Here is a 19,348-nt window from a genome sequence, read left to right on the forward strand (position 1 = left end):
AATAACTAGACAGAACTCATTCAGCGTGTAATTACTTACCAAGCACCCAGGAGGCACCAGGAACTGGAACCCACCCAGCAAGGGACAAGCTCGGTGCCATAAGAATGGTAAAGGGGGAGAAATCAAAGCAAGGAGAAGACGCTGGCTCAAAGATGCCGGCAGAGAAGGTCAGGGGATGGCATTCCCGGTGAAGGGATGGCAGAGGCGAATGCAAGGAGGTGAGAAAATGCACAGTGCGTATGGAGCAGACAGTGCCTGGAGGGAATGATGGAAACTGAAGACTTGAACTTGGGTGAGAGGAAGGGCCTCTGGATTGCCAAGCCAAGCAACCCGGACTGTCTTCTGCAGGCAATGCAATGATCAGAGTTGTTCGGGCGTGCACACCTCAGGTCTCCCTAAGGTCCACGGGAGGGGAGAAGACACACCTGCTTCGTTCCTTCTCTCCCAGCAGCTGGTCTGTAGGATAAACGCCAGCGTGTGAAAACAGACACTGACTCGGGTCCCTCCGAGGGAGGAATTCACACCCAGATACCCGAAGCTGAACCTCTCCACCAACCAACCAAGCGAGGCAAACACCAGGGCATCCTCATGCGCTCAGGACAACAAACAACAAGCCTGATGGACAATGAGTTAAGGAGGAGAAGAATAAGCCTCTCTCAGAACCTGGCAAAGGTCAAGAATGGGCAAACCACAGAGACAGAGCAGAGACTGGCGGTGACAGGGGCCGGGGAGAGGAAAGACGGGGAGTGAGCGCTAAGGGGTACAGGGCCTCCTCTGGGGTTGATGAGAACGCTCTGGAGCTAGACTGCAGTGGAGGCTGCGCGACATTTTGAATGTCCTAAATGTCACCGACTCGTAAACTTTGAAATGGTTAACTGGATATTACAGCAACTTCACTGTGATGCGGAAAAAAGAAAGAACAAAACTCACAGGGTCTCCTCCCCTAAAACCAGCAGCCCATCAACTGCCAGCCAGGTGACCCACATTCCTGTTTATGTGCGTCTGGCAACCTCAAATGTCTAGATTCTTTCTGCTTTTCTTAGCAAAGCCAAGCACCGGTTTAAAATAAAAGCTGGGATTTCACTGCTGTCTGACTTCATTTTTCCCAGAGTCCTTTTCCATCCATTCCCTTCAAGTTTCTCAACATTAACTTATTATTCCCAGTATTTCTCTGATGTGTTGCCATATCCGGATACCCCTTGCACTGTTACATAATGTGCTGCTTTGAAGCAGCTGCTATTGCTTTATTTCAACAGCTCTATTTTAAAGATGCTTGCTATCTGAAGCATAACTGGTAAACACTTGCCAGAATTAGAAAATAAATACAGGAATAAATACAATGTGAACAAATGAATGCTGTAGATTCTATCCAGAGACTGTTACCTACACGAAAAAAAGAGGCTGGCACCCTAAAACTTGCTCTTTCTCTGTCAAAAAGGACAGATGAGTGTTAGAAAGGCACTCAAGCCCTCTGAGCACCAACACTTTCTCCTGGAGATAATCAGGAGGACAAAAAGAATGGAAAACAGAAGCCCTATCTCACCCTATCTGCACGCGTGCACACACTCAGTTGTGTCCGACTCTTTGTGATCCCATGGACTGTAGCCCACCAGGCTCCTCTGTCCATGAGATTTTCCAGGCAAGAATACTGGAGCAGGTTGCCATTTCCTTCTCCAGGGATCTTCCCGAGCCAAGGACCGAACCCTCCCCTCTTGCATCTCCTGCATTGGCAGGTGGGTTCTTTACCAGCTGAGCCACCCCAGAAGACCCCCTCATACCATGTAAGTCAATTTTATTTAAAGTTGCCTCCTTGGACATTTGGGGTCTTGGGCACCACCAAGGACAAGGTTTCACAATTTGAAAAACCTTGTTTCCCATTCTCCCATCTCTACTGTAAGAGGAAATCAACAGAGCAAACACACGAGGAACCCCTCCTCCGCCCTGTAAGGGAAGCAGTCACTGAGCCAGGCGGTAGAAGATGATGAACCTCAAACAAGCTCCATCATGCCTGCAAGGCTGGGGGGAGACTGAGATGGGCTAGACCAATTTGCCATCACCTGCTCTTGCTTCAGCTTGCTTGGTTTTTTAATAGCATGTATGCATGTACATGTTTTTTCTACTTTATTTCCAAACAGATTGAGAGAGACAACACCCAGGTAATAAGTGGTAATTAATTTATAGCTTTATGACACATCTAACCAGAGCTAATTGCCCAGGATCACCATGGATTACAATTAAGGGGCTCCAGTGAGCAAGTCTCAGGACCTTACACAGCACGGAGGTTGGAGGAGAGATAGTTCTCTGAGTTCAAGAGCTCCTCAAGACCCAGAAAGGGAAATGAGTGGGTATTTCTTATCTTCAGATAAAATACCACAGAAATACACACACAAGTGCACCCAAAGACATGTATGAGAACGTTCCTAGCAATACTAGGGTAATGATCTATGAGCAGAACCTTATTGGATGCCCATGAACAGTAAAAGAGGTAAGGAAATGGAAGTGCAGTCCCACTGAAATACTATACAGCAATGAAAAGAGCACTCACAACAATGGGGACGGCCTACACCGATTCGAAAATGGGTGAAAGAAGCCAGAAATAGAGAAAAAGAAATAGATGCTTTATGACTCCATTTACATAAAAACCAAAGGCAGGCAAAGCCACGGTGCTGGAAGTGAGGCCAGCGACTGAGAGGATCATTCCTGCTCTCCTCCTCCATCCCTCTGCGGACTTTCAAAGTGCATGCGTCAGCTGGGTACCTTTCTTGTATATATGTCTATTTCAATGTAAAGGAAAAAATTGCATTTACATAATGCATACATAATTCCCTTGCACTTCTGAAGTTCTTTTTGGCACATGTGCTAAGATGAAGCAGTGTAATTTTTAAGCCTAGCCCTTGGCAGTGGACGGATATGTTGTTTCTGCCTGCCCAGTAGGCACCATCTCCTGGAACCTACGCTTCAATTAAGCCCCTCCCCTACTTTCAGTCTCTTGCCATGTGGGTGCTGGCTCCACTCACTGGAACCAGGGGCTGAGCATGTGATACAGCCTACCCAATCGGCATAGCCCACCCTTGGCCACTGATTGGGTCACAGCCAGTCATGTGATATAAGCCAGCCCAATCAGAGCAAACTCTGGGACTTTTGCTGGAATACAGAGGACCCAGTGGCCCCCTTTCCGCTGGGAGGAGGTGAGCCTGGACCCTGGAGCCAAAAGCCTCCCTGGCGATGAAACCAATCCAGAGGAAAATCGAGCTGGCCCATGGCAAAAGGCAGCTTCGGACCACAGCCGAGCTCTGGAGCCATGCCTAATACAAAGATAAACCAAGAAGTGCCCTTTTCGGCCTAATCAGGCTGGTATAGCGTCTGCCACTTGCTATGGCAACTGTGTAGCACACAGCCTACCAGGTCTCTGCACTGTCAGCTCACCTACAAGCAGAAATTCCCACAGACACCAGTGAAGAAAGGAGCAAACAGAGGAAAAGGGCAGGAGGGCCAGAAAAGGCCATGCCAGAGATGGGCGCTTCCAGGTCCCAGCTGCAAACATGTTGCCCATGAAGTACCTCATTCTGCCTGAACTTGGGGAAACCACCCACCCTGCTGACAGTCCCACCCCCCAACCCTCCTGCAAACAACCCCTCCCGAATCCCCATCGCCAGCTGACAACGTGGCTCTAATCAAACAGGCCCCAAAAGACAAGACCTAGAAAGATGAGGAATGGCTTCTTATCCTACCAGCCTTGTGAGCTCAGTCACACCCCAGCCTTGAGCCTCAATTTCCTAAGTAGGATACACCCATACATCCATATGTTTACCCACTGCAGGAGTCCCCACTACATACCGAGAACAGTTCTAGAAGCTGAGGACACAGACCTGCCTGCAGTGTTTACAGTCCAGTGGAGACACTTCCAGTGATTTCCGGGGGTGATGAGCACCAGGAAGACAATAAAGGGTGAAAAGACATAGAGTATTTGGGAGGTGGGGTGGGGAGAGCAACTTTAGAGTGGGAAATCAGAGCGGGCCTGCTGGAGGAGGTGGCATTGGAACAGACCAGGAGGGGTGAAGGAAAGACCCATAGAGATCTACAGCAGCCTGGGGAACAACTGATACAAAAGCCCTGAGGCAGGACCAAACTAGATCTACCTTAGAAAGAGGGCAAAGGCAGCGGGGCTAAAGAATAGGTAAGGGGAAAGTACGGGAAGAAGTCACATTAGAGAGACCAGCAGAGGCCACATCCCAACAACACTGGGGCCCCCGTAAGGACTTCACTCTACATGCATGGCGCAGGGGTCAGACATTTAAAGCAAATGGTTGGGTGCCAATCAGAGTCTCGGAAAGGCCCCCTGGGCGGCTGGCTGGAACCACGTCCAATAGAACTTTCTATGATAATGAAAATGTTCTCTTTCTGCACTGTTCATCCCATGGGACAGTCATTCGACTCAGCACATGTGGGTGGGGACCATCTGAAATATGGCCAGTGCAATAAGGCACTGCTTTTTTAATTTGGGGCTTCCCTGGTGGCTCAGAGGTTAAAGCGTCTGCCGTCAACGTGGGAGACCTGGGTTCGATCCCTGGGTCGGGAAGATCCCCTGGAGAAGGAAATGGCAACCCACTCCAGTATTCTTGCCTGGAGAATCCCATGGACGGAGGAGCCTGGTAGGCTACAGTCCACAGGGTCGCAAAGAGTTGGACACGACTGAGCGACTTCACCTTCACCTTTTTAATTTGATTTCAATCAAACCAATTTCAATTTATTGATTTCTTTTTTTTTTTTCCTGGCCATGTCATGTTGTATGCAAGATCTTAGTTCCCCAACCAGGGATCGAATCCACACCCCTTGGAGTGGAAGCCTTAACCACCGGACCACCAGGGAAGACACCGATTTCAATTTAAATAGCCACATGAGGGGAACACACTGGGAAGTCTGAGAAATGGGTGGCACAGAGGGTAGCCGCAATGCAAGAGGAAGGCCAACTGAAGGGCCCTGGCCATGAGGCAGCAGGAAGAGAAGAAGGACTCAGGAATTAACTTGAAGGCCGGGCTTGCCAGTGACCTGGATGAGGGTCAGGAGAGGCAAATTGCGCTGACATCTAAGTCTCCACAGTAAGCACGTGAGGCGGGGTGCCTTGAGGACTGGCACACAACCAGGAAACACTGACGATGCTAGAGGACAATGTGGCAGCGCCAGGGACCACACCCAAGCCCGTAACTGCACGCCACGGAACAAGATTTTTTTTTTAATTAATTAATTTATTTTTTGTAGTTTTTTGGCCGTGCCATGTGACAGGCACGCTGGATCTTAGTTTCCTAATCAAGGATCGAACCTGAGCCCCCCTGCAGCGGAAAGCACAGAGCCTTAAGCACTGGACAGCCAGGGAAATCCCACGCTGAACAAGATTTCATGGAACTCAGGCCGTTGCCAGCTTCCTTTCCTCCCCAGATGAGGGGAAAGGTCCTTCCTACGACGCCTCATTATTAAGCTACCTATCATGGCTGGGGAGGCAGAATGATGCCCTTCCCAAAGATGTCTGCTTCCTAACCCCTGGGACCTGTGGATCACAAAGGTTACAAAGGGAATTAGGCTACAGGAGGGATGAGGGCTGCTAATCAGCTTAAAATAGGAGTGTGGCCTAGATTGTCCAGGTGGGCCAGATATAGTCTCCAGGGCCCTAAAACTAGAAAAGCAAAGCACAAAAGCATCAGAAAAAGAGATGTGACCACAGGAGTGGGATCAGAGAGCTGTGATGTTGCTGGTTTTGAAAACGAAGGAAGGGAACCCTGAGCGAGGAATTCTAGGGGTCTCTGGAAGCTGGAACCAGTGACAGAGTTTCTTTTCTGGGGCTCCAAGTCACTACGGATGGTGACTGCAGCCTTGAAATTAAAAGATGCTTGCCCCTTGGAAGGAAAGCTATGAAAAACCTAGACAAGGTATTAAAAAGCAGAGACATCAGTTCGCCAACAAAGGTCCATCTAGTCAAAGCTATGGTTTTTCCAGTAGTCATGTACGGATGGACCATCTGTACATGAGAGTTGGACCATAAAGGCGGCTGAGTGCCAAAGAATTGATGCTTTGAAACTGTGATGCTGGAGAAGACTTTTGAGAGTCCCTTAGAATGCAAGGAGATCAAATTATTCAATAATGAAGGAAATCAGTCCTGAATAGTCATTGGAAGGACTGATGCTGAAGCTCCAATACTTTGGCCACCTGATGTAAAGAGCTGACTCACTGGAAAACACCCTGATGCTAGGAAAGATTGAGGGCAGGAGGAGAAGGGGGTGGCAGAGGATAAGACAGTTAGATACCATCACCGACTCAATGGACATGAATTGAAGAAAACTCCAGGAGACAGTGAAGGACAGGGGAGCCTGGGGTGCTGCAGTCCACGAGGTTGCAAAGAGTCGGACACGACTGAGTGACTGAACAACAAAAACTAGAAGCTGGAAAAGGCGAGGAAACAGAGCCACCGCTTCCACCTCCAGACAGGAACGCAGCCTGCTGACACCTGGCCCTTAGCATGGGGAGGCCTGTGTCGGACTTCTGAACCACTGGAGTGCTTAAGATCATAAACCTGTGCTATTCCAGGCCACCAAGTTTGTGGGAATTTATTACGACAGCAACAGATACACATGGCATTTTTTTTTTTTTCTTCTTGCCGCCCTCATTATCTCTGGACTAATGGAATTATCGAGGGTACAGAGGCCAGGAATTAAAGAGGCAGATAAAGCCCTCATCCCGGGCCACACCCTCCCGCCCTCCCGTCAGGGATGACACATACTGAACCTGCAGGTGCTGACGTTTTGGATTCCGGACTCCCGGCAGGGGCAGAAGCCCTCGTTGGGCGGGTAGACGGACCCGTTGGCAAATAAGGTGTTGGGAGCCACGAAGCGAAAGGTGGGGATGCCTCCAAACACCCCCTGCTCCTTGTAGACGAGCTTCATGGACCTGCAGGGACAGATGATGTAGGTGACATCCCAGAAGGCAGTGACCAGAACTGGGTGGCCTGAGTAAACTCATTCCCCACAGGCATGGCCACCCCCCCGTGTCCCAGTTTGCCCCATCTCTCCCTGGCAAATTACAACCACCTCCTTATGCGTCTCCCTGCCTCCACCACCTACACCAATCCATTCTCCACAAGCTTTAAAACAAGGACAAAAAATATCACAACCCCACGTAAGACTGTAACCGCTTCCAGTCTGATCTAGAATAAAATTCAACGTCATCACCATGGCCACAAGCTTCTATAGAATTCAGCCCCTGCTAACTGGAGAAGACTCTTGAGAGTCCCTTGGACTGCAAGGAGATCAAACCAGTCAATCCTAAAGGAAATCCACCCTGAATATTCACTGGAAGGACTGATGCTGAAGCTGAAGCTCCAATACTTCAGCCACCTGATGCAAACAGCTGACTCACTGGAAAAGACCCTGATGCTAAGAAAGAGACTGAAAGCAAAAGGAGAAGCGGGCAGCAGAGGATGAGATGGTTAGACAGCATCATTGATTCAATGGACATCAATGTGAACAAACTCTGGGAGATAGTGGAGGACAGAGGAATCTGGCATGCTGCAGTCCATGGGGTCGCAGAGTCGGACACGACGTTAGCGACTGAACAATAACCCAACAACACCATGTACTGCACCGCATGGGCCTCCTGGCCATTCCTCCAACATGCTCCCTCCTGCCCCAGGGCCTTTGTACCTGCTGCTCCCAGTGCCTGGAACGTTCCTCTCTCTTATTCCCACATCAGACTTCAGTTCTTCACTCAGGTCCCGTTTCGGCTGTCACCTCCGCAGGGAGCAGCACCATAACCCACCCCCATTCACCCTCTTTCTGTTCACCCTGCCTTATTTCTCAAAGGTGCCTCTAAACGTGAACATGGCCTGTGGATCAGAACCCCACCTGTCCTATCCACAGGGTCCACTCCGCATACATGGCCTTAGAGCCCTTGGAATGGGGCCAGTCCAAGTTGGGATGTGGCTGTGTCGAATACACTCCAGATTCCTATGGCTTGATACCCCCGAGCAATGGAAAACAGCTCTTCAGTATTTCTCTCTTTTTTTTTTTATAAATTGTGGCACACTGCACAGTATGTGGAACTTCCCTGGCCAAGGACAGAACCCGTGACTCCTGTAGTAGAAGTGTGGAGTCTCAACCACTGGACCCCCAGGCAAGCCCACCTTTAGTATTTTACATTTGTTTACCCACTGTGACATGATACCATTTTGGATCTCCTGGGTCCAATAAAACATCATTAAAATGACTTTAACTGATTTTTCTTTAATGCAGCCACTAGAAAATTTAAAATTGTGGATGGGACTTGTATTATATTTTTATTGGAGAGTATCACCCTAGACAATAGTATCAAGTCAGTGCTAAATTTTCTCATTATGGTGGTGTGATGTGGTTACATAAGGAAATGCCCTTGTTTTTAGAAAACACCTACTGAAGTATTTAGGTGTCCAACATACTCTCAAGGGGTCCAGAAAAAATATACAGAAAGAAGAGAGGGAGGGAAGGAGAGAGAGAGGGAGAGAGAGAAGTGAGGAGGATAAAGCTGATGGGGCAAAAGAAACAATCAGGAAACTGGAGAAGGGAATGTAGAGAAACAGCTTCCCTCGTGGCTCTGCCTGCCAAGAATCCGCCTGCCAAGAATCCGCCTGCCAAGCAGGAAATGCAGGAGACAATCTCTGGGTCGGGAAGATCCCCTAGAGAAGGAAATGGCAACCCACTCCAGTACTCTTGCCTGGAGAATCCCATGGACAGAGGAGCCTGGCAGGCTACAGTCCACGGGGTCAGAAAAGAATCGAACGTGACTTAGTGACGTTTTAAACAACAACAAATGCAGAGGAAACTGCACTTTCTGGGAATGCTTCTCTAAGTTGAAATTTCTAATTTCAGGAAGTGAACACACACAGAACAAAAACACCTCCACTCTCTGACCCTCCCCTGCGGGTCCATGGGCCTGAGTCCCCTGCCAGGACACAACCCCCAGGGACCAAGGACCCGGCCATGCTGTCCCTGCTGGATCCCCAGCGCCTCGTGCAGACAGGGCTGTGTCAAGATCTGCTAGGGTGGCAGGTGGGTCTCCTGAGTTCACATCAGTAAAATCCCAAGCAAAGGATTTTTCCAGAGTGGCCTCAACCGAGGAGCCGCCCAGAGAAAGGCTCTAGGAGCCGCTGTCTCTTCTCGCCCCTCTGCTGGGGCCACTGGAATGGTTAAGCCCCAGGCTGACTTCCGAGGCTGTACTCTGGAAAGCGGAGGGGCTGCGAGAGGCATCCGGGCCTCTCAGCACCCAACTGGAAACAGGGCAGCTGGCACAGGGAGCCCTTCGTTGCCTTATTCCACGGCCCCTTGCCATCTTGCCCATTTCCTGTCCATCACCACCACCAAGCCTCAACAACCGCCAGCAGCCTCCCTGAGCCTTGCAAAAGCACCAGCAGTTGGAGTTTGGCTCTTCATGGAGCAGCCAAAGAGAATTCAAGCTAGTGCCAGGGGCGAGTGGACATGCAGCCAGGCACTTTCCAAGCACACACCACAAGCCACTTGGTTCGGCTCTGAGCATCCACAAAGCAGAAGGAGGCCTGGAATGTCACACATCAGGGCGATTACCGGCAGGCCTCAGGGCTATAGAATTCCAGCGAGGATTCGGGGGTCATAAATGGTGCCCACATCTGCCCAGAAGTTCCGTTAATCATGTTGCACTGATCGGAATGCCAGAAGTTGACCTGTGGGGAAGCATTTAAACATGGCCTCTTAGTCAAGCAAGGACTCATAAAGACTTGGACACTGCCCAGGTGACTTAGAGCTCCAACTTCACACACCGTGTGAAGTCACCACCCAGTTGAGAGAAGCCAGTCCTCCTGGATAGACGTCCTGGTGCAAGAAGATCAGGCTGTGTAGACAGCCAGCCAGAGGGACTGTCGATGGCAACTCCCCATTCCCTGACTGTGTATCCCTGAATGTACAACTTTGCTGGGGACTCAGTAACTTCATCTGTAAAACGGACCTGTCACTCACACCTCCAAGGAGCACAGTGAGCGCGAGAGACAGACATCATCGCCTCTCAGACAGGAAGTGGGGCAGGCACGTCGTCAAAGCAGATCAAGTGAGAAGGTAGTCCCGTAAGTAAAATATTTAAAATCATAATGGTAGCTACCAGGAAATTGCAAAACAGCAGTTGCTTCTGGAGAGTGACACTTGGACAGAAAAAAACAGACTTCTCACTTTTTACCCATCTGTCCTAGTAGAAGGTTTCTAAGCGTATGTTCATGTGTGTGTGTGTATGTGTGTATACATATATGTACATCATATTGGGCCTCCCTGGTGGCTCAGTGGTAAGGAATCCACCTGCCAATGCAGGAGACACGGGTTTGATCCCTGGGTCGGGAAGATCCTCTGGAAAAGGAATTGACAACCCACTCAGGTATTCTTGCCTGGGAAATTCAATGGACAGAGGAGCCTGGTGGGTACAGTCCATGGGGTCACAAAAGAATTGGACATGACTTAGAGACTAAACAACAACAACATACACACACACACACACACACACATACACATTTTGGCCATACCACGCTGTATATTCCCCGACCAGGGACTGAACCCGGGCCCCCTGTCGTTCGTAGAAGCACAGAGTCCTAACCACTGGACCACCAGGGAAGTCCCTGTACATTTTTATTTTGAGAAAGCAAGCCCAAGAGAATTTCAACAGTGTCCATTCAGAATGGTTATTACTGGTTGCGATGGTAATCCTGTCAGTCCGGGCCCTGATGGGGGATAATCTGTCCCCAGCCCTCCAGTCTCTGTAACCATCACCCTGATGAGTATTTGGAAGGTGTGGGTACCATCACTACATAATCATTTTCATGAGAAATGCCGAAAGGCCGCTTAGGTGAAAAAAGCAAGTTGCAAAACAATGCACATAGTATGATTTCATTCTGCTCCTAGAAGAAAGAAAAAAAAAAAAATCGCACCTCAAATGGATAAAAAAAATACACAGGAAGAATATACCCAATACTGATAACGGTGGGTTTCCTCTGTAGTTCGGATGGGAATGGGGCTGGGTGTGTGAAGACGTACAAAGTGCACTTTATATCTGTCTCTATTATTTTATTTTTTAATGTGAATGTCTTCTGTGTTTCTAGCGCAATTTTTTTTTTTTTGCAATTTTTTTTTAAATTCAACCATCTTTCAGTGCAATGGATGGCTGTATCTTCAGTGGAATGTTTTTGAAGCATTCTTGTAAGTGAAGCACCAAAGCTAAATAAATCATATGCTCCACCCACCCACTGGAAACCAAGAACTAGTTTTCCTTTTGTTTCATTTTGGCCATGCCTTGGGGCATATGGACAGAACTTCCCCCAGGAGGGATCGAACCCACCCCCGCTGCAGTGGAAGGGCAGAGTCGTAACCACCAGGCTGCCAGGAACATCCCACCTGAGGCTTCGCTTGCTTGCTCAATCATGTCTGACTCTTTGCAACCTCATGGACTACAGCACACTAGGCTCCTTTGTCCATGGGATTTTTCAAACAAGAAAGAGTATTGGAGAGGGTTTCCACTTCCTCCTCCAGGGATCTCCTGCTTGGCAGGCGCACTGTTTACCACTAAGCCACCTAGAAAGTCCTAGTTGAGCCTTAAACACAGATAAGGTCCGGGACTCAAGAGCATCTCCCCTACAGATGCAATCCCCTCCTCTGTTTGTTTCTTTAACTGAAGGATAGCTGATTTATAATGTTGTGTTAGTTTCAGGTGTACAGCAAAGGGATTCCATTTTACATACACATGTATCTATTCTTTTTCAGATTCTTTTCCCATTTAGGATATTAAGGAATATTGAGCAGCACTCCCTGTGCCACACAGGAGATCCTCGTTGGCTGTCTGTTTTAAATATAGCAGTGTGTACATGTCAATCCCCAACTCCTGTTTTAAAAGGAAGAAGGTGCTCTGGGCGGCGGATCCCGGCCCTTGCCACCGCCACCCGGTCCCTGCACAGGATGGTTGTCGCCTTTGGCCCTCACCTTGCTGACCCCATTCCACTTGTCCACGAGGTGGATCCTGCTGAAGTCTTTGACCCCTGTGAACACGGTGAAGAGGCCGGAATCGGAGTTGTTGAGCTGCAGACAACAGCAGAGAATGACATCGTTAAGCCCCAGGATGGAGATAAAGGACATGGGGAGTCAATACTCAGGCCCACCCACAGGCTGCTCCCCCTTCACCCAGAGAACAAGGGCTTCATTCTCTTGTTCACCGCTGCAAGTCCACCACTGGGGGAGTCGAGAAGAGGAGGACTTGAGGGCTTTCTAGGAGGAACACTCCTCTGAAGACCACGTCCATCCTAGAAAACGTCCCATTTTCCCTTCCTGGCTCCAGGAGAGTCTGGTTCTCCTCTCAGGTGAACGGTAGGGTCACCCCATCCCATTCCCCAAGTTACAAGAAAGCATGGCCACGTGACCTCTTCGATCAGTGAAAACAATCAATGAGAAAGGAGAGAAATGATAATGTCACTTCCGGGTGGGAGCTTTAAGGGCTGGTCATGCACACGTCACTGTGCTTTCCATCATTGCTATCGAGACCGGAGAGGCATGTATCCAGCAGAAGCCTCCCTCAGCCTGGGTCCCTGAGTGACCACAAAGAGCAGAGGAGCCCTGGTCACCCACACTAGACCTGGCATACAAGTAAGGAATAAACCTTTGCTGTTCCAAGCCATGGAGATCTGGGGGCTGCTTAACCTGCCTATCCTGAAACATACAGGCAAACAGGACTTGATGTTTATCAAGTTCTTTCCAGACAGAAAGTCCAGGCTTTAGCACCCTGAAGGAATTTCTTAGAAAAAGATTTCTAATTCAAAGCAAAACTGTACAAAACACACACAAAAAAACGAGTGACCACTGGGTAAAATTTAGAAAGCACCCTTTTACCTCTGAGGACGCTGTATAATGTAAGGTACAGCACCCATGAGAAACTCAATAGGGGTTGTTTACCGGCCGAATAGCTACATTGATTACTGACTGGGTAAGCCAACAGGGCCTAAGTTCAAAGCCTATTCTAGCTTCCTAATATCAGTGTGCCCTGTCATTTGTCCATTCAGAGCTTCAAGAGCCCAAACTCAAAAACACACAAAAAAACAAAAAACCCAAACTTCAGCCAGTATAAAGAGACAGTAACAGAGACCACTACAAAGAGACACTGGGAATATTAAAAGACCTAATGTGTAAAGCCTGTTGAGGACAGTGCCTAAGAAATAGTAATATCTCCAAATGCTAGCCTTTATTTTTATTATTGCTGTTATTATTATTAATAAATGCTCGCCCAAAAGAATCTATTATAATAATTATAACAAAATGTATCAGAGACTTCTAGTTACTACCCAGAGCCCATTCTCCCCTTTCTCCTTCATATCAAAACCTAAATCTTACTCAGGGCATCAACACACTAGCTATAAGTTAACATTTTCCAGCTTCCCTTGCAGCTAAGCATGGCCACAGGTCTAGTTCTGGCTAATGGAAAGCAAGTGGAAATTGCTTTGGGAGGAAATCTCCCTCCCAAAGAGGGAAACAGCCAGGACATGCTGCTTTGTCCTCAACTCCCCCGACTGCCCCTAAATCCCCTACCACTTCTTCCTTCCTGCTGCTACCTGGAAAGTGAGTGTGACAGCTGGTGCCCCAGCAGCCTCTTGGACCATGCAGTAATCTTGAGTACGGAAACCACACTCTAAGGTGGGGAGAGCAGAGAAGTAGAATTCTAGACCCCTAAAGAGTGGGAAGCCACCACACCAACACTGCTGGGCTATTGCTTTGGGATTTCCACTATACCGAGTCAAAGATAGTTTATAAGCACGTGACTCAATTTGTAATAATTTTCATTTGTTTACCAGTTTACAATTTGCTTGGACAAGAATCATGTCACTTAAATTACCTTAAACTTGTCAACTTACCCACACACCCAGAACCTGTCATCCTGCTCAAAAATCTACTGAGCAGCTATCACATGCCTGTAACTGAATCATGATTTCTCCCTCCTACTACCCCCAACACCGGATCAGCAGAGCCCCAAAAGGAAACTCAGGCTGGCGCAACTCAGAGGGCTATTTACAATCTGTGATTGAGGGAGCCAAGGTCAGGGATCAGAGGTCAGGGATCTGACTCTACATCAGACCATGACTCAGGATCCCAATCACTGACACCACTAGGTTGGATCAAGATTAAGAAAAAGCAGGCAACTCAGAGCAAAGCAATAATTGACATTTTTGACCTGCCTCCCCAGCAGCCATTCCCCTTTCTTCCAGCACCAACCTCCAACCATCTAAGCTCAGCCCCAGTCACATCATTTGAGCCTGGATCAAGCTGTACCTAAATCTCTCTCCCTACAGTTTTCAGTTATATGAACCAATAAATCAATAAATAGAATTTAACTGAAACTGACTTTGGCTTAAGCCAGTTTAAGTTAGGTTTTCTGTCACTGACCACCCACAGCTCCTGGGGCCTCTGCCAGCTCCAAAAGCAAGCTGGTAACTGGTTTCCAGGCTGTGTCAGTGGAGGACAAGACAGAGGCCCCAAACTTCTCGCTGGGCCACACTTACCTCAGCAAATAAGCCGAACTTGCCCTTGAAGGGGAGCAAGTTTGGGAAGTACTGATTGATGAGGTGGATTAAGGGGTCATCATAGCCCCACATGATCTCGCCAACAGTGCGGTTCATGAAGGCACGCTGGCCAAGCGTGCTGAACACGAAGGTCATCATCAGCTTCAAGAATCCAGGCCTGTTCTCCATCATCATCGACGCACTCTGCAGAGTCAGGGGACACGACAGGTTAGAGGCTAGACACAGCTTGTCTGCCCTCCCTGGACCTCAAGCCAAACTTCAAGGCACAGCCATCCCGGGACATGGTCAGGCCTAGAAGGATCCCTGCAGTGGACATCTGGGGTATCTGGGGCATCCGGAACCATGCCCTGATCCTTCAATAACAGGACCACCTGTGCTCTCGGGTTTAGGCCGAGTTAACTCCACCCCCAGCCCCAGAGGCAGTCATGTGCCTTAGTCCTGGTTAATCAGAAACCTTCCTCTCTCTGGCTACAGTGATTGGTTTGGGAATATGTATGCAGCCCCATCAGAACCAACAAGCCACAAGGAGCAAATCAGCTGGGGTTGTGGGGTAGAGAGGGACGGTGGCTCTGGCTGCCCTTGAACATGGCGTGTGCAAGGCTGCAGCCACCCTGAGGGGTGGATCTGCCAGAACATGGAACCGACACAGATCTGGGCAACCTCGTTTGCACTCTGGATCAAACCATATCTGAAACCAGGCCAACTCCTGACCTTTCAGTAACATGAGCCCATAAACGCCCTTTTTAGTTATGCCAATTTAGAGTACCTTTCACTGTCACCTTATAAGCAAAGAATCTTGATGCAGACTACTCTACTTCCTTAGCATCTCCCTTCCAAACTCCAAGAGCCCCAAGCACCAGTTCTACCTAGTATCTGGGTGCTTAGAATATGGGTGAATTTATTTTCGAATTTTTGTTTTCCTCTGGAGATACCATCTTGGCACTTGGTTTACTTTTTAAAGGCACCTCATCTAATATCTGGGCTTCCCTGGTAGCTCAGCTGGTAAGGAAACCGCCTGCAATGCAGGAGACCTTGGTTCAATTCCTGGGTTGGGAAGTTCCCCTGGAGAAGGAATAGGCTAGTCACTCCAGTATACTTGAGCTTCCCTGGTGGCTCAGATGGTAAAGAATCCACCTGCAATGCAGAAGACCTGGGTTCGATCCCCGGGTCAGGAAGATCCCCTGCAGGAGGGCATGGCAACCCACTCCAGTATTCTTGCCTGGAGAATCCCCAAGGACAGAGGAGCCTGGTGGGCTACAGTCCATGGGGTCACAAATAGTCAGACACGACTGAACAATAAGCACAAGCACATCAAGTATCTAATCTCTACCTGTAGAAAGGGGAACACACACACACAGAAGTCGCTCAGCCGTGTCCGACTCTTTGCGACCCCATGGATTGTAGCCCACCAGGCTCCTCGGTCCATGGGATTTTCCAGGCATGAATACTGGAGTGGGTTGCCGTTTCCTTCTCCAGGGGATCTTCCTGACCCAGGGATCGAACCCGGGTCTCCCGCATTGTAGGCAGACACTGTACTGTCTGAGCAAGGGAACCAGCATTTTCTTAAACATAAAGGTCTGATTCTGTAAGAATTCACAAGGGTCTCCTTAACATTATGATTTTTAGGGTAATAAATAGATGGGTTTTATTTATTTTGTATAAGTACTGCCATTGTGTTTCTCTAAGTGAGTATTTCTTCTTTTTCTTTCCTTTTTGGCTGTGTCAGGTCTTAGTTGCGGCATGCAGAATCTTTTGTTGTGGCGTGTAGGCTTGGTTACCACACGGCATGTGGGATCTTAGTTCCCCGGCCAGAGATCAAACCTGTAGTCCCTACATTGCAAGGTGGATTCTTAACTACTGGACCACCAGGGAAGTCTCTTAGATGGTTTTTAAAAATCGTGAAAGGATATAAAGTAAAGTCCCTCTCTAACCTATGACCCTTCCTAATCTCCTCCCCCAAGACAACCCACTGCTCTGGGTTCTTGAGTATTCCTGCAGGAAGCATCAACACCAGAAGTCAGCAAGCTGTGGTCCATGGGCCAAAGCCAGCCCATGGCCTGCTTTTTACAGTCCAGGAGCTAAGATGTTCTGCATGTTTTCATGGTTGAAAGAAAAACAGAAGACCGTATGAAAAACATGAAAATTATATGAAACTCACATTTCAGTATATCCACGAAATAGGTCTCTTGGCATATAGCCACACCCACTCATTTATGTTTTTGTCTTGGGCTTCTTTTGCATTTTAAAAATTTTTATTTATTTATTTGGCTGCTTCAAGACTTAGCTAAGGCATGCAGGATCTTTAGCTATGGCATATAGGATCTAGTTCCCTGAGCAGGGGTCGAACCCAGGCCCCCTGTATTGGGAGCTCGGAGCCTTAGCCATTGGACCACCAGGGAAGCCCCTGCTTTTGCTTTATAATGGCAGACTTGAACAGCTGCAACAGAGAATGTCTAGCCCTCAAAGCCTAAAACATTATCTGGCCCTTTATAGAAAAAGCCCAGCTGGTCTAGGCATGTAAAAGCACGTGTGTAAGTGGGTGTGCGCATGCATGCAAGTATTTCTCCTTCAGAAACAATAAGTAGGGGCACTTTGCTTGTGTTCGATTTTCCCTAGTTAGACATAACTAAGAGACTGCTCCACGACACCCTCTGCAGCCCTGCCTCCTTTTGCTGGATGTACACTAGTCCACTGTCTGTCTGCAGTAGATATCACAACATAACTCCACATGATGATCAGTAGATGTTTGCTCTGAAAACGTTGCTGAAATAAACATCCTTGAGAACAAACATCTTTGCCCACATGTGTTATTCTATCAAGAAGACACATTCCTACCTATGAAACTTCTGAGGTCAAAGGCACAGGCAATTCACACCAAAAATCACTTCAATTTAAGTTGAAAATTACCTTCCAACAGTTCATACTAGTTCCGTTCCTAACGACAGTGTCTGTTCCCACAAACGCTCCTAAGCCCTGGGCATTAATCACACAGTCTTTGCCAACCTAACTGGTGGAGGAAAGTGACTTCAGTGCCTAAACATGCACCTATGACTCTGAGGGAGGCAGCAGCAAGGCTTCAGGCTGCATTTATCTGAGCTTTCATCCTGTCCACCCTACACACTTCCCAGGTGCATTCACATCTGATCCTGAGCCCAGCCTGGGGCCAGCCCCGGAGCACACATCTGCTGATCCTCAGCTGGGTGGACAGAGGATTGAATGAGAGGCTGAGTACCACAGAGTGGCAGCCTCATAGACCAAACTAGTTTCAAAACCCTAATCTGCTACCTGCTAGTTGAGTGACTTTAGGTAAGTCACCTAACCTCTCTGTTCTTCAGTTTTCCTCTTCTACAAATGGAGAAAATAATAGTACCTAATGATCGTGGGACTGCTGACAAGTAAACAAGGTGGTATGTGTGAAGCCTGGCATACAAGTTCTAACACGTAGTGTCAGCAAGATGCTCACATAGCAGACCTGAGACAGTTCTCTCTAGAAAGGCCTGGGCCTTGGCTGGCATCTGAGATCTTGGTGTTAGGAGGGCTCCCACCGCTCCCTAACTGATAAGAGGGGCTCACTGTGTCTGTACTGTACCACCTGCTTTCCTGGAACGCGGATCCGTGCCAGGCAGAGGGTGTCTCCGTGACGAGCCCCCAGTAAACACCCCCTGGGCGCCGAGTCTCTGTAGTGGGCATTCCTGGTAGAGGAGACCTACCTGTGTGTGGTCATAAGTCACCGCTCAAGGAACGAAGCATGACTCCCCTGGGAGGTGGCTCTGGAAGCCTGCATCTGGTCACCACCCCACGTGCCCTTTCCCTCTGCTGATTCTCTTCTGCCTCCTTCCACTCTACCAACCTATAGCCAAGAGCACAACCATATATGCCGGGTCTTGCAAGCCCTACAAGTGAGTCAGCGAACCTGGGGGTGGTCTTGGGGACCCCGGCACACACGGCGGGCAGGCAGTAAACCCAGCTACTTCTGTGACTCTTACCTGCAGAGAATGGACGTTCTGCCCACAACCTCCCTCCAAACACCACAGACAAGCACACCGCGCCCCCATTCAGCTTCCCACCAAGTACTCCCTTTTGGAGATTCTAGATTTGCCTTTGTTGTTGCACCCGATTAGGGGTTGAACCCGCCTACCCCTGCAGTGGAAGTCTTAACCGCTGGACTACCAGGGAAGTCCCTAGATTTGCAGATTGAAAAGGGAAAGGCCATGACTTTGACCAATGCCCCCAACCAGAGACCAAGATGCACCCAGGAAGCCCGCCGAGTCAACCCAGGAGCCACAGATTGAGCCCTCAAGGGACCGCCCAGTGCAGGGGGCAGGCAGAGAGACGGACCAGGGGTATCTCACCAAGACCAGGATGTTGGGCATGACGATGTAGTCGCTCTCCTGGCCGCCGGACTTATCCGGCTGGAACTGGTAGCTGCGGTATTCCAGGAAGGACACCGTGTCATTGTTGTTGAAGGTGATGTTGCTCTTGTGCCTGAACTCCCTGTGGGGGAGGAAGCCGGTGGGTCAGCTGCCAGGAGCCCGGGGGGCCCTCAGCTGTCTGTGTGCCCAGCTTGACTGCCTCCTACATGTCTGTTCCACCACCCACCCACTGTGGCATGTGCTTAGTCGCCTCTTTGTGACCCCAAGGACTGTATGTAGCCTGCCAGGATCCTCTTAAAGTGAAAGTGTTAGTCACTCAGTTGTGTCCGACTCTTCGGGACCCCATGGACTGGGGCCTGCCAGGCTCCTCTGTCCATGGGATCTT

The 19,348-nt window shown here is 49.0% G+C and overlaps 1 protein-coding gene across 3 annotated transcripts in view; it reads right to left on the minus strand.

The window, feature by feature from the left end:
* SCARB1 (scavenger receptor class B member 1) overlaps positions 1-19,348 on the minus strand; it is a 93,523-nt gene that overhangs the window by 21,357 nt on the left and 52,818 nt on the right. For all 3 annotated transcript variants that reach the window (XM_018061401.1, XM_018061403.1, XM_018061402.1), the window contains exons 3-7: positions 18,943-19,084; positions 14,570-14,773; positions 12,009-12,104; positions 9,603-9,718; positions 6,773-6,939 (exon numbers count right to left, since the gene is read on the minus strand). In XM_018061401.1, coding sequence (XP_017916890.1) covers positions 6,773-6,939; positions 9,603-9,718; positions 12,009-12,104; positions 14,570-14,773; positions 18,943-19,084 — 725 coding nt within the window. The remainder of the gene's footprint in view (positions 1-6,772; positions 6,940-9,602; positions 9,719-12,008; positions 12,105-14,569; positions 14,774-18,942; positions 19,085-19,348) is intronic.

Source organism: Capra hircus, chromosome 17, assembly GCF_001704415.2.
Source record: "Capra hircus breed San Clemente chromosome 17, ASM170441v1, whole genome shotgun sequence".
Classification (NCBI taxonomy): domain Eukaryota; kingdom Metazoa; phylum Chordata; class Mammalia; order Artiodactyla; family Bovidae; genus Capra; species Capra hircus.